Raw genomic sequence first — 15,595 nt, 5'->3', positions numbered from 1 at the left:
CCTTGCATTTGCTTATGCTCATAGAAATCTTTCAGTCTGGTACCGATTGGAACTTTGTCTCCATACGTCTCTAGCAGGACTTTGAAGATGGCGTCAGCAGACCCTTCACCTTCTCCCAACATGAACCTCACTGTTGCTTTGGCTTCACCTCTAAGATGTTGTTTTGCTGACTCTACACGATCTTCCGCAGGCACTCTCATTACCTGGAAGGCAGATTTCATTGATGATACCCATTCTTCAATGCTTAACTCTCCTGTATTTGTTGAATGACCACTAAACTCTGGAAGTTTTCGGTCCCTGGGTATATAAATGGCAGCTGGGGTTGATTGTGTGCTGGCTTGATGTTCAATGACGGCTCTTGCTAGTGACAGGGCTTCTCTTTGTTCGGTTCTGGCTTGATCAAGTGCTCCCGTCTGCTCCGCAAAGCGCCTTTGTATCTCTGCCATCTCCCTTTTCAGTTCTTCAAGCTCCGCCATTTTTCAGCTTGTAGGCCTGGGACTCGTGACACACACACACAAAAATTTTTTAAAGACAATAATTCTATCCTGTTCGTGACGCCAAATGTAACGAAACTGTGTGTTCCGCTCCGTAGGGGAAATTTAAACGTTACCCTGGATGACTTGAGAGTGAAAGGATCTTGGTCCCCACTCTGGTGCTTTGAGTCTCAATTATGCACAATGCGTGAATATGGTTTATCTTACACTATTGTATAATATACTACAGGAATAGATAGGTTGGGCCTCAGGTGGGTTAAATCTCAACACAGTGGCTTCCTGAAGTATAAACATGCAATAACGCAAACGCACGTTTCCCCCCCCCCCCTTCCTAACCTAATAGTGTAAGTGAGACGCCCCTACTCCAAGGTAAGTAATAAAAAAAATTAAACCTTCAGCTGTATTGTTTTTAACAATTATTAATTTATTTTTCCCTTCCTTAGGAAACTGTAGTTTGGCTTAAAGGATCTCTTTCAATCAGATAAGATAACAAAAAGTAACAAAAAGGAAATAAACAGACTTCTGTTTTTTCTTGTTAACCACTCAAATATTTAACACTTTCAAAAAACTCTTTTAACACCTTAGATATGAATTTTCCAAAATTAATTTCAATATTAAGGCACCAACTGATTCACAAACAACACTGTATGTTTCAAACTCTGACGACTCTTATAAGTCAAACCAAATGGCTCAGTTGAAACAACTTAGTTCAAATGACTCAGTGCAAATGACTCAGTTCAAATACCTCAGTTCAAATACCTCAGTTCAAATACCTCAGTTCAAATGACTCGTATGAATCTTCTTATGAATCAATGTATGATTAAATTTCCAATTGACTCAGTTCTCACAAAGTTCAAATTGACGATTGAATCATAAAGTTCATTCAAACACTCAGTTCGGTTCACTGTATATCAGTAAATGTCCGTGTGTGTGTGTGTGTGTGTGTGTGTCGAACTGTTATACCAGTCTGTGGCAACGACAACTTGATGAGATGACTTGCGATGACTTTGCGTTGACTTGTGATGAGATGACTTGCGATGAGATGACTTGCGATGACAAGATAACAGGATAACAGCTGGGACAGGACAGTGAGATGTCGTGAGGATGGCAGGGTAATAAACAGAAACGAGAAGTTTCAGCGCGGCCTAGAAAAACTCAGGAACTTTCTGGAACAAAATGGCGCGGCCCAGTCCAGCTCCCACACGGTACGACTGGGCAGACAGGTCCCTTCAAAAACGATCGTTCAGTTCACGGGCGCATTCTCGCGCACTAATAAGTGCACTTAAGAGATTTGCAGGAAGAAATCAATGTCTCTCGCTCGCACAGCACAGTTCAAGGATGACTCAGGAAGCAGTAGAACTCTCAAAAAAATGTGTAGACAGAATAACGCCGAGAGTAAGTGTTCTGAATGAAACTCACGGCTCTAGCAACTCTCTCTCGTGCTCTCAGCCAGTCTCCAACACCGTTCACCCTCCGATGACGCAATCGACCTAACTTCTGCTTTAACTATGCACGATAATGTTAGTTCACTAAACTCATTAAACTTTAACTGTGCACCACTGATTTATACTTCAGAAAGTGTTGACTTCTCGTACAGCAATCATGGAATGTCTGTCACGCAACACCTCTCGCTCCTTTCTCCCGCCGTCCTTGCATCATCCGCCCAGACAGCCGAGAGAGAGAAAACCCGTCAAAATAAAAGTCCCATAGAGAAAATTACATCCGTTACAAATAGAAACTCAACATATTATTGTATCTGAACCACATAAAAAATTTGATAAATCATGAAAATAGCACTATTTGGCATATTTCACTGCGTCATCAGAAATAAAACACACATTTACCCAATATGCTTACAAAATATTTTAATAATATTTTAATAAAGGTTGTTGAATCTCAAAAAATGTTCATTTTATTCACTCAAAATTTTAATTTCAATGAACTCAAAATTTTAAGGCAACCAGGTAACTTTTTTTCTAAATCATTTTTACAGTGTACTGATCTACAAAGCATTAAATAATTTGGCACCACAATATTTGACTGACCTTTTGACACCATACACCCCAGTTCGAAATCTTAGATCCACCAACGCTGGTCTTTTATCTGTCCCTGTAACTCGCCTAAAATCTATGGGTGATAGGGCTTTTTCAAATCTTGCACATAAACTCTGGAATTCCTTGCTTGTAGAGATACGAAATGCAAAATCATTGCACATATTCAAATCCAGTTTGAAAACATTCTTTTTATTTTTAGGGAAGCTTTTATGTAATGTTATTTTGTTTAAGTTGTTTTTAGTTGTATTTTTTATTTCTGTACTTCTTATTTTTTTATATATATATTGTTATATTTTGTTGTGATTTTATGTTCTTATGTACAGTGATTTGAGAAGATGCTTTTAAAGGCGCTATATAAAATAAAGTTATTATTATTATTATTATTATTATTATTATTATTATTATTATTATTATTATTATTATTATTATAAAGCGTATAGGACACCACCCCCCTGTCTAAACTTCTCACCTTGTATCCCTTCACTTAACCCTGAGTCAAGTCACAGAATGTCTATATATCAGATATGATGTATCTTGTGAATCTAGTGTCACTGCAGTGACTGGTATTATGAAAAAGATTAAAAGTTATAAAAATTCTGTTCTCCATTTTGGGTGGTTTCTCTTTAAGATATCTGATCTTTTCCCCCGATACCAGGTGTTTGTGTAGTAAATATTTACAACCTCTTTGTTCTGGTCTGTGTGTTTAGGGAAGGGTGGCAGAGCTGCCATGGGGGAAATTCTGTATTCTTAAAGAACAGTGTGTGTCCTGTGCCAGATATGATAACTCATGACTAACTTAAAAATATTTTCATTTGTGTTTTATATTTTATGCTGTGTACCATGGACTCTTTTTTAATTATTTTTATTTAAGTTCTGTCTGGCCAAAATAAATGTTGATTTATTCTGTATCATTCTGAAATCATTATTTTAGTAGTGACCAGTGAGAAGTAGGTGGTATTACCGGTTACCGCAAATCTTTTGCTAGATCATACCGAAGACCCAAGGAATGGAGCCGGTAGCTCATTGAAGCAATACGATTTCTGACTATATCAAATATTGCACTTTTTTGTTATGAGTAAGCAGAGCCCAACTGGTTTAAAGGTAAAATAGTTTACTCTGCAATCCCCTGCAATATCAGAACCAGATTACATGATCCGTGAGCTCATGTAATCGCAAACGTGTAGTCTCTGTGCGATACTGGATCCTGTGGCAGAATGAAAAAATAAGAGATAGGCCTACTAAGAATTAAATCAAATCACAAATCTTATGATCAGCTGTTCAGTTACAATTGTAACAAATTTAATGAAGTCACATCAAATTGGAGTCATATTCAATTATTCATGGAGCCAGAGTTAAAATGAGATACCCACATTTTAATAAATTAAGTGAACTTCAACAGAAATGCTGAAAAGGCATACACACATTATACCTTGGCCCAAAAATGGACTCTTCCAAACTTCTCCACTCTGTTCATGATTTTGAATGTTCCAAACTTTACAGATTTCTCATTAATCCAATTATCTAATCAACCAATCACATGGCAGTTGCTTCAATGCATTTGGGGGTGTGGTCCTGGTCAAGACAATCTCCTGAACTCCAAACTAAATGTCAGAATGGGAAAGAAAGGTGATTTAAGGTGATTTTGAGCGTGGCATATGCTTGTTGGTGCCAGACGGGCTGGTCTGAGTATTTTACAATCTGCTCAGTTACTGGGATTTTCATGCACAACACAACCATTTCTAGGGTTTACAAAGAATGGTGTGAAAAGGGAAAAAACATATACCATTGTCCTGTGGGCGAAAATGCCTTGTTGATGCTAGAGGTCAGAGGAGAATGGGCCAACTGATTCAAGCTGATAGAAGAGCAACTGAAATACCCACTTGATGTATGCAGCAAAGCATTTGTGAAGCCACAACACGCACAACCTTGAGGCGGATGGGCTACAACAGCAGAAGATCCCACCGTACCACTCATCTCCTTTACAAATTGGAAAAAGAGGCTACAATTTGCATGAGCTCCCCAAAATTGGAAAGTTGAAGACAGAAAAATGTTGCCTGGTCTCATGAGTCTCGATATCTGTTGAGACATTCAGATGGTAGAGTCAGAATTTTCCGTAAACAGAATGAGAACATGGATCCATCATGCCTTGTTACCACTGTGTAGGCTGGTGGCGGAGGTGTAATGGTGTGGGGGATGTTTTCTTGGCACACTTTAGGCCCCTTTGTGCCAATTGGGCATCGTTTAAATGCCACGGCCTACCTGAGCATTGTTTCTGACCATGTCCATCCCTTTATAAACCACCATGTACCCATCCTCTGATGGCTACTTCCAGCAGGATAATGCACCATGTCACAAAGCTTGAATCATTTCAAATTAGTTTCTTGAACATGAGAATGAGTTCACTGTACTAAAATGGCCCCCACAGTCACCAGATCTCAACCCAATAGAGCATCTTTGGGATGTGGTGGAACGGGAGCTTCGTGCCCTGGATGTGCATCTCACAAATCTCCATCAACTACAAGATGCTATCCTATCAATATGGGCCAACATTTCTAAAGAATGCTTTCAGCACCTTGTTAAATCAATGCCACGTAGAATTAAGGCAGTTCTGAAGGCGAAAGGGGGTCAAACACAGTATTAGTATGGTGTTCCTAATAATCCTTTAGGTGAGTGTATAAGCCTCCTTATTAAATTATTTATTTTTGTATTACATTGGTGACAAAATTTAGGAGAAGAAAAATATTCCAAAACTATCTAAAAAATACAATGAAAATTAACTGCATGATTACTAGAAATGTGTAACTTGGATATTATACAACTGACTTTTATGACTTTTAACCAATTTTGTGCAATGGCCCATATAGGCAGTAGATTCATCTTTGGAACCAGACAATATATTTGTTATTTACTTTATTGTTAATAATAAACATGTGGCCTAGTTTCATGGAACATGCTTTAACTCTTGGTTTCAAGAGAAAAAGACTAACAAAAGGAGAGAAAAAGGATGCATGTCATGTTTAGTCTGTGTTTCTGTTGGATTTTGATTTGGTTTGTCACTGTTCCTTATTCTGTTTCCTTGTTTGCATTTGTTGCCAGCTGCTTATGGTTTGATTAAAGGCTGGATTACACTACATGACTTTTAAAATCTGAAGAGATTTTTAAACAGCAGGCAGGCATCATACACTTGCTGTCTTTGTAAATGGTTACAGAGAAAAGGCATCATACACTATACACAAATGAGGCTCAAACAAAGTAAAAAAAAAAGACTATTCTTCAACCAAAAAAATTTAAATGACTTATAAGTTCGGGTAAAGAACAAAAATGACATACAATCCAGATCACTGATCACAAACTTGACACGCATAACGATAATCATGTTGAGATACTAAGGCCTATTACAGCCGCTAGATAGAGTCGCGAGCTCGCGCATATAAGTGCATGAAACGAGTTTAATAGAAAATGCAAAATCTGCCGTTTATTTAGTAATTGCTTGCGGCAGTTTCAGGATTCAAAGTGGGGTTAATGCAGCTTGTTCGTATGCATTTATATACACATTCGTGCTAGACAGAGTGACACTCAGTTGCTTACTCTCATGAGCAACTAAAAGCAGCTAAAGTTAAACGTTTCTTAAACATTTGACCATTTATTGAAAGTAGTCACAAGCACACACACCCGTAAGAGCTATTGACTGAGTTGTGTTTGAGTTGAGTCAGACGAGAGCGCGGCGGAAGGTGCGTTTGCAAAAAAAAAAAAAAAAAAAAAAAAAAAAAAAAAATGCTGTATTTTTGTAATTCCGCTAGGTGGCACTATTGTCGCATTAACTAAACGCTTCACTTTTAAACGTATTTTTTTACGGTCTATGGTTACAGCACATAAGGATGATGCCATTAGACATCTATATGATGTCTAGGGATGATGTGATACACCCTACCATAGATATACATAATAAAGGCCTTTATTATGTATATCTATTCATACAGTTTACGCAGGATCACATCTAATGAGACCATAAATAAGAAACACCAGGGCAGGCGTCAATTAAATGTATGCGATTTTTTTTTATAAGTATTATATAATAAATATTAGTAGCCTATTAATATTTTATTTATAATTATAAATAAAATATAAGTAAAATATCATTAGAATAAATGAAAGTATAATTGTACAGCCTCGAGTAGTTATGGTCTGCGTAGGTCTCGCGAGGTCTGTCTTTAACAGTTAACAGTTTTCTTTAAAATAATTATTAAAAAATGTCCCTCTATGGAGAAAATAAAATACTATGAAAATCATTTTTGTTATGTCTTTTCAGTCTATAGTTTGTATCAAACACAATGTGGGTTAAATGTAATTTATGGAAGGTTTCAAATTAAACAGAAAAACATTTGATAATGCACACAATTGGGACCTTTTTACAGTCTATGATTGGGACGATGACTACATTTCCGGGTGCTCGCGCAGTAAAAGTATTTTTTTACAGTCTGATAAAAAACAACAGGCGCCACATGCATAGGCGGGTCTCTGCAGGCTAGTAATAGGCGTTACCACGTCAGTGGGCGTGGCCATAAACAGAGGGACGTTTTGGTTTTCAAGTGTTACTTGATTTGCCACGTCACAGTGTAGGTAGGGGGGCGTAGGGGTTAGGGGTGGGGTTGGGTGAAGGGTATCATTTTCATTGCGTGATTTATAAACACCCATCAGTACCCACATATTTAGAAACGCCCACTCATGTTGCCGCGTTTTGAAGAGCGGGAAGCTTTTGAAATCCCCTCGTTTTTTGTTTTTGTTTTGTGGAAAGACGACGTGTGTAACTACGAGTCTGTGAGTATATATTTTAATATACCGGTTATTCTGTTCTAAAAAGAATAACATTTTAGAATAACAATACAGTGTGTGTATATATATATATATATATATATATATATATATATATATATATATATATATATATATATATATATATATATATGCCTTAAAATGTCAGGACATTTCTTTAGTGTGCAGTCACTGAATCAATATTTATTTGCTCGCATGTAACGTTAGTCTTGATTTTTTTTTTTTTCATGGGAAAATTGGTTGACAGATGTAGAAGGGAAAGGGAGCCCTGATGAATAGTTTGGGCATATATTCACATGTTTCAGATTTTGAGTGATGTTTGGTAGCTACAATGTTTATTTGACAAATAAAACTCAAGTCAATAAATTCAACAATGTAATATAACTTAAATGTTGATCAACGATAGTTTAAGTAACGTTAGTTCGTCGTTGAAACTGAACCTGGTTTTCATGTAACGTTAACACCAAATGAGGACGTCCTGCCGCGTTTCTGTGTTTAGGTGTGATGGAAATGACTGATATTAGTTTATATTCATTTAAACAAGTGCCTACCGGTGGGCTTCCCCAGCCACTGGATGACTAAACTATTTAATTATATAAAATGACATTAAAAAGCTAAAACGCAAACATCAAGATATTTCCCTTTTTTAACGAATCAGAATAGGATCTTCTATAATCGCAAAACAACTCATGGTTAAATAAATGTATTTTATCAGCACTTACAGGTTTCTCTTCTCTTCTAAAAAATAAAAAAGGTTTCAAAAGCAGAACCACTGACAACCGGCTTTACCGCGTTTTTGTCTCACTTCTGCTTGACCCAAAACTCCTGTAGATGTCACTAAAACTCAGTGATGTATTGATGTCACTAAACTTGATCATAATCTAACAACAACAAATAAAACTTTTGTTTTTTCTCCAGGGCGTTTTAAAATGAGGATTTGTAAGGGAACATCCGACAAGCGGTGAGTGGAGGTCTGATGCCAACCGGTAGATCAGTTGGCAATCACGGCCATGCTGAATTATTCGAAAAAATAAGATAACTTTAGTTCATTTTGTTTAGATTATGGCATTTGACAGTATCGCATAATTTTCTCTCTCTAACCTTGACAGTGGCCTTGTAGCTGTTATCATTTTCTTGTTGGGAATGGGAACTCTGCTTCCATGGAACTTCTTCATAACTGCAATGAATGTAAGACATGCATACCTTTGCTGATTGATACTTAAGGTTATCTTTAAATCTCATGTTCTCATACTCTATTGCCTTTTGTTTGCAGTATTTCACTGACCGATTGAGAAATGGTACAGTTTCTTTACAGTCAGACCCGTACATGTTTGATAACATGAGTGTGTTGTTAGCCCAGCTTCCCTTGCTGCTATTCACACTTCTCAACTCCTTTCTATACCAGCAGTGAGTACTTGGCTCAGTCAAGCAAAGTTCATTTTGTTTACTTTTGCAAGTCGTAGTGTTGTATAGATAATAATATGATCATGAGATGTTTTCTTCTGTTTTGCTTATGTAGCATTGCGGAGAAGATGCGGATTGCGGGTAGCATGGTCTTCATATTACTTCTCTTCATTCTCACTGCCATTTTAGTGAAAGTTAAGATGGACCGGGACTACTTTTTTTCCATTACCATGGCAACAGTCTGGTTTATTAACAGTATGTTTCTTATACCTTACACCTACATTATGTTCACTAGGGCTGCAACAATTATTTTGATAATCGATTAGTTGGCCAATAATTTGTTCAATTAATCAGATTTTTTTTTATATTCCCGACAAAACTCTAAGGTATTAAACTAGATCCACTTCTACTTCAACATCTCTGAGTAAGTGAATCAGTTGACATATCTGTCACCACTTGTTGTTCTTGCACTTTTTTTCTCTCAGTGTTTGGGGCCATTCTGCAAGGTAGTCTGTTCGGTCTGGTCAGTAAGCTACCTCCGAAGTTCAGCTCCTTGTTTATGAGTGGACAGGCGGTGGCTGGAATCTTCTCGGGTCTTGCCATGCTATTATCAAATATCTGTGAGTATACTCCAAACATTTTAAACCAAGAAAAAAACATATTCTAAGTAAGGGAAAATGCACTCCCAGCGTGTTGTTATCACAAAATAAAACCCAGACATGGTGATCAGGTCTTGTATAACCCTAAATGAGTTTATTTTGTGGTGATAACTAGCTAGATGTACATTATCCCACTTATTACATAGCTACTAGCCACATAAGCTAATAGCAATAAGCAAATGGCTCCCCACTGTTCCCAGTAGCCCCTTAATGCAGAACACGGGATCCAGGGGCCGGAGACTTGTAGTTTTAGGGATAGTTGGAAGTTGATAAAAACATTTTGGGTGCAGGAGGTAGTGGAACACACATTGCAGGAGTGGGTGGGAATAGTCTGAAATTCAGCGGGAGTGGGATTAAGAAAATAGTCCCACGCAGGGCTCTTTTGTGCAGCTCTATTCCACTCCATACTTACTTGTACCTAAATTTTACATTTACATTTATGCATTTAGCAGACGCTTTTATCCAAAGCGACTTACAACTCAGGAGAACAGGAAGCGATCCGTCAAGAAGAGGCAACGAAACACAAAAAGTGCCCTAAACACCAAGATTTGTACACTGCTCAGAGTAGCAAAGACCAGAAAAGGAAAGAAGAAAGGAGAAATAGCGGGGGAATTTTTTATTTATTTTTATTTACCTAAATAAATGGAGGTGCTTTTTATTAGAACTCTGAGAGAAACACATTTGCTGACAGTTATGTTTTTATGCCACCTTTAGTTAAAACTGACTCTGAGAGTTCTGCCCTGGGATATTTCATTACCCCCTGTGCCGCAACTCTACTTACTTTGTGCTGTTATCTCATACTTCCGCATCTGGTAGGTGCCTTAGGTTATCATTATTTATTTTTACTTATCTAACTGTTGAAATATGAAAATAGTACATAAACAATATTCTATTCATTTCTGTTATTTTGTATGAAATGAAATTCCTTGTTATGTTTCAGAAATTTGCCCGACTTCATTTGGAAAATGTGTCCCCTAAAACTTTAGAGACATGTAAAGAGCCATCGGCAGATAGATCTGGTATGTGACATTGCATATTTTTCCAGTGTTTGGGCAAAATACAGCAAAGTCAATCACTGTTGGTTCTTCTAAATCCTGAATTTTGGTGGGGGTTTTTGCTACAGAGATGGTTAAAGTAAAGTTAGATAACGCTGACAAACGATTTGACAACATTGGTGAAACCGAAGCATGTAAAAAGCTGAATGAGCTAAAAAAAGAATCTGAGGAGAAGTCATCTGTGCCACAGGTCTTCAAAAAGGTATAGTGAAAGTGTTTTGTTTATATAACCACCATCCTTGTTTCAAACCTCTACATTTATTGTAAACCAAGTAATAGTAAATAGCTGAATTTTTGTTTATGCGTTTAATTTTTGTAGATTTGGGTGATGGCATTATGTGTGACATGCGTGTTTGCCGTCACACTGTCCGTTTTCCCAGCAATTACTGTAAATACACAATCTTCTGGCTTATTTAAAGGTGAGTCTAGAAAAGATTATTATTATGTATTATGCTTTTCAAAGCCCTTTGGTTTATCTCCTTTTTCATCTTACAGAGAACATCTTCATACCTCTGTGTTCATTCATTGTCTTCAATGTGATGGACTGGATTGGCAGAAGTCTCACTTCTCGTCTTCAGTGGGTGAGTCCCATCGGATCCTGTATCAGCACAATAGAGCTCCGGAGGTCACGTGACCCATTCTGTTTACGATGCCATTTTGGCAGGAAGGAACAGCAAGCATTAAAGCCTAAATCTACATATAAACTAAATATTTATGGAAGCCTCCGATCAGGAGTAACATTAACAGATAGAATAGCAGGCAGACTGAACTGTATCAATACGCTCGTTTTACATGACGGATTTCTGGTGCCTCTCAGTCAGCTCCCTAGTTGAGTAGTCAGGGCACTAATCAGGGAGTCGGCCCACAGACTACTGAACCAGGGAGCTGATTGAGACGCACCCTTCCATTCTTTACACATACATGATTATGCTGACATACAGGCCTGTATGCGCTTACATTTTAAGAAAGAAGACATGTGAATAGATTAAAAGGTTAGATCACCCAAAAATGAAATTTATGTCATTAATGACTCACCCTAATGTCGTTCCACACCCGTAAGACCTCCGTTCATCTTCGGAACACAGTTTAAGATATTTTATATTTAGTCCAAGAGCGTATCTAAGTATATACACACCATACTGTCCATGTCCAGAAAGGGAATAAAAACATCATCAAAGTAGTCCATATGTGACATCAGTTAGTTAGTTAGTATCTCTTGAAGCATCGAAAATACATTTTGGTCCAAAAATAACAAAAAACTACGACTTAATTCAGCATTGTCTTCTCTTCCGCGTTTGTTTTCAAACCTCAAATAAAGATTCAAACGGTCATGAATCATTGATTGATTTAGGATTCGGATTGGGTGCAAAACTGCTGAAATCACGTTACATTGGCGATTCGAATCATGAATCAATACGCTGATTTATGACCGTTTGAATCTTTATTTGAGGTTTGAAAACAAACACGGAAGAGAAGACAATGCTGAATAACCTTCGGAGCTCTGTACAGTGCTATGCTAATGACTACCTATGGAAATTATTCTTTATCTAACGTCTAATTTTGCTCTATTTCCAGCCTTCAATGAAGAGTCGTTTATTTCCTCTTTTCGTGGTATTACGGGTAGTTTTCATTCCTGCCCTCATGCTCTGCAACGTTCAGCCTCGCTTCTATCTCCCAGTGTTTTTCAATCATGACATGGCTTATATTGCCTTCATGTCTTTGTTTGCCATGACAAGTGGATATTTTGCCTGCCTCTCCATGAGCTATGCTCCACAGTAAGTACTCTTAAAGATAACATTTTTTTTTTCAAGATTCAAAATCAACTGGGTTAAGTAATGTCATGTCACCATTCCTGGTATTCTCAAACCCATTTTCCCTCAAACTCTACGGTATATTCTTTATTTAGGTTGGTGAGTCCTAAAGATGCGGAGACAGCAGGGGCTCTGATGACATTCTTCCTGGCTTTGGGACTCTCTCTGGGTGCCGCTCTCTCCTTTGGCCTTAAAAATATTATTTAGGGAAAATCTCACAAAAACTGACAATACTGTTATCTCATTACTCACCAACATAAACATGTTTCATATGAGTACTGTCTTGAGGCTTAACTAGAATTATTTTTCCTCGCTCCATTCAATTATACTCTGGGCTTTATGGCACTTTATACAGGGTGTCCGCGGGGTCTTAAAAAGTATTAAAAGTTGATAAATCCATTTTGGGAAAATTAAGACCCTTGAAAGGTATTAAAAAGTCTTAATCACAATTTTATGAGGTCTTAAATTTTGTTCAAGCTTCCTCAAAAGAGTTTGAATCCAAAAACTATTCATGAATATATTTATTTTCATCCCAATAAGTATTAAAAAACAACGGGATGCTAAATCTGAGATCAGTTTGGAGCGCACACGCCAGGGATGGAAATTAGCACCCGGATTTTACCACGAGACAAATGCGGACGATTTTGAGTTGTGGCGGGTAAACTTGCTTCACCTACCGAGCATACGGTTTCACCTCTTTGTAAACTTTGTTCAATGCATGCGAGTGCTGCCGTATGTTCGCATATGACCAGTCGCTTTCCCCGTAATCACTCGCATGAAGACTCGCGGGCTCTTTGAGAAGATCTGTCTCTGTGCATCATCTCACAGCGCGCGCATATTGAGTTCTCTTTCAAGTCTTGCGCTTAAACAGACAAACACAAGAAGTATGTCAACATCTCCATCTTGATGAGTATTCTAGCAGACATTGTCTAAATATGCCTTAAGAGAACTATATAGAGTCGAGAAAGACGACGCATATCCTTCCATTAGGTCTTAAAGGTGCAGTAGCCTTTACTGCTGTTTGTCAAACAAAAGATAAGGACATCACTCACAGCTCTTGATTGAATAGCTTTTGTAAGTTTAATAAGGATTCATCTTTCATTTAAACAGTTAAATATGCAGTTATTTTACATTTTATTACTTTATTCAATTTCTGTACCTTCCTGCAGGCCTGTACATTATTATTTAATGTACACATGAGTGAGGTCAAGTTAAACATTTTAGTTTGAATTTTATTTTATACTGTGCATTGTTGCAATGTGCTGAATAAATATGTGCATAGTTTGTAATTGATTTATTATTTGAAACTTTAATATTAATTTACGCAATCGCATGCCTTGATTTTTTGTAAAGTTACACAGTCATAGCATTAGCCATAAATGCAATGGTACATAGAATTGTCATAATTTCTTTCTGTGTTTTCGGCCTTGGTTTCTTCTTTATTGGTTTCGGCCAAGAATTTAGATTTCGGTGCATCCCATTCCCTTCTGACAATTTTCTGCTCGGTATGTCGTCAACACGCTTCAGAAGATGCCAAAACGAATAGTTTTATTGTTGGGATTAAAAACCATAAAACTGGAAGCCATAAAAGACCACGAATCATCCAAATGCCACATCCAGGTAAAAAAAAGAGCGTGCAGAGCACAGAGCCCTACTCCTTTAATGAAATGTATATCAGTTCATGGTTTGTGTGTGTATAAGAGAAAATGTCAGCATTTCATTGAGACTTGAGATTAAATGAACTGCTTAAGTATTGTAGAGCTTGTAGTAGTAATTTTCACATGCAGTTACAAATTGTCGGTTAAAAACAAAAAAGTGGCTGTTAAAAACATTGAGTGGTAGATTTTACAAAAAGTTAAAGGGGTACTTCAGCGCTGGGAAGATGAATCTGTATTTAAACTGGGTCATCAATGCAGTAGAAATGTGAAATTATTTGTGAATTTGGTGCCTTCTAGACTGAGAAAAGACAGAAAATGTATTTTTGTCCCATGGGGATGAAAGACTACAATTCCCAGAATGCTTCGATGCCCAGTGAGGCCATTACAAAAGCCACCAACTTGATTACTGTGACTGAGTTGGGGAAGACACTACAATTGAAAACTGAACGTGTCTGTTCAATATAATGAGTGAGTCTCCGCGCGAGTATCACAGCACTGAGCACTAACGGCAGGAGTGAGATAAATGAGCTGATGAGCTCTTGTGATGAGAGCTGAGGTAATCGCGACTACACTCGCGGCATACATTCACAACGCGAGTTCAGTCTGGCGCGTTTCAGTTCATGCCTTTGCAAGCTTAACTTTCATAGAAATTAATTTGAGAAGTTAAAAGACTTACATTGCTCACCATAGCTCCGTTTAAATGAGTGCCTGCAGCTGCCAGCTGAGCTCTCCCAGCAAGCTGAGTGTAATCTCCCATCCCCCATGTGCGGATTCAAAACATGTGGAAATGGCTCCCTCTGCTGGCTGTAGTCTTTAGCCTTTGGGCAAACATTCCTCCTATGATGCAAATATCGTCAATTTGCATCATAGGAGGAACTTTTCCAGAAATAAAATGCATAAATCTCTTGTCTCAGGGGGATATGAGGGGGGAAAGCACAATCATTTGAATATACTCTAGGGTTTCTACTGATACAAAGTCATATGCTAATTGCTGAAGTAACCCTTTAATTTCCATCCCTGGTGCATGCCATCTACAGGTGACGTCACGTTAGGTGTCCCCATACGTTGCGAAACAGATATGCAATATAAACGATACAAAATTGGCCTACGATAGAGATTTTAATTCTACAGTCTACTACAACTGTTTATTAAAGGTTTGTTGCCGATTAGAACTTGAAGTGCCATAAGGTCTTAAAATATTTTGAGAAGGTCTTTAAAAAGTCTTAAAAAGGTATTGAAATTAACTTCAGGATTCCTGCAATACCCTGTTATAGTCATAATTGTGAAGATCCCATGAAGGAAAGAACAAGGAGAAAAATTTAGATACTGTAGATTTTATAGACTTTTCTCTTAATCTTATGGGGTATCACTTGCATTTTCATTGGATGTTTTTTTTTTTAAAGGGAAATGTTTCACTTTGAACATGTTTTATGTTTTTTGTTACATTTGTGATCCGAGTTTTATAAATAGTATGTTATTATGATGTTATTTTTAATAATTTCTTTGAAGTCTTAAGTTTGATCTTGGTGCAGCTATTTGCCTTTTATATTTTGTATGCTTTTATATTTGTGTGTGTGTGTGTTTTGTTGTATCACAATTTTTTAATAAAAGTTTTATATATAAACAC

General features: G+C 37.3%; 1 protein-coding gene across 1 annotated transcript; it reads left to right on the top strand.

Moving 5' to 3' along the window:
* The first annotated feature begins 7,296 nt into the window (after positions 1–7,296).
* slc29a2 (solute carrier family 29 member 2) lies at positions 7,297–15,551 on the top strand. Its single transcript, XM_067422976.1, has 13 exons — positions 7,297–7,366; positions 8,300–8,342; positions 8,491–8,569; positions 8,655–8,788; positions 8,901–9,040; positions 9,271–9,405; positions 10,159–10,256; positions 10,385–10,463; positions 10,568–10,701; positions 10,819–10,918; positions 10,995–11,080; positions 12,075–12,274; positions 12,406–15,551. Exons 2-13 carry the CDS (start codon positions 8,311–8,313, stop codon positions 12,515–12,517), a joined length of 1,329 nt encoding a protein of 442 aa, XP_067279077.1. The 5' UTR covers positions 7,297–7,366; positions 8,300–8,310; the 3' UTR covers positions 12,518–15,551.
* Positions 15,552–15,595: the final 44 nt, after the last annotated feature.

The sequence above is a fragment of the Pseudorasbora parva genome, chromosome 18 (genome assembly GCF_024679245.1).
Source record: "Pseudorasbora parva isolate DD20220531a chromosome 18, ASM2467924v1, whole genome shotgun sequence".
Lineage (NCBI taxonomy): Eukaryota > Metazoa > Chordata > Actinopteri > Cypriniformes > Gobionidae > Pseudorasbora > Pseudorasbora parva.
The sequence above is the reverse complement of the archived record's forward strand: the minus strand, read 5'-3'. Positions and strand labels throughout refer to the sequence as shown.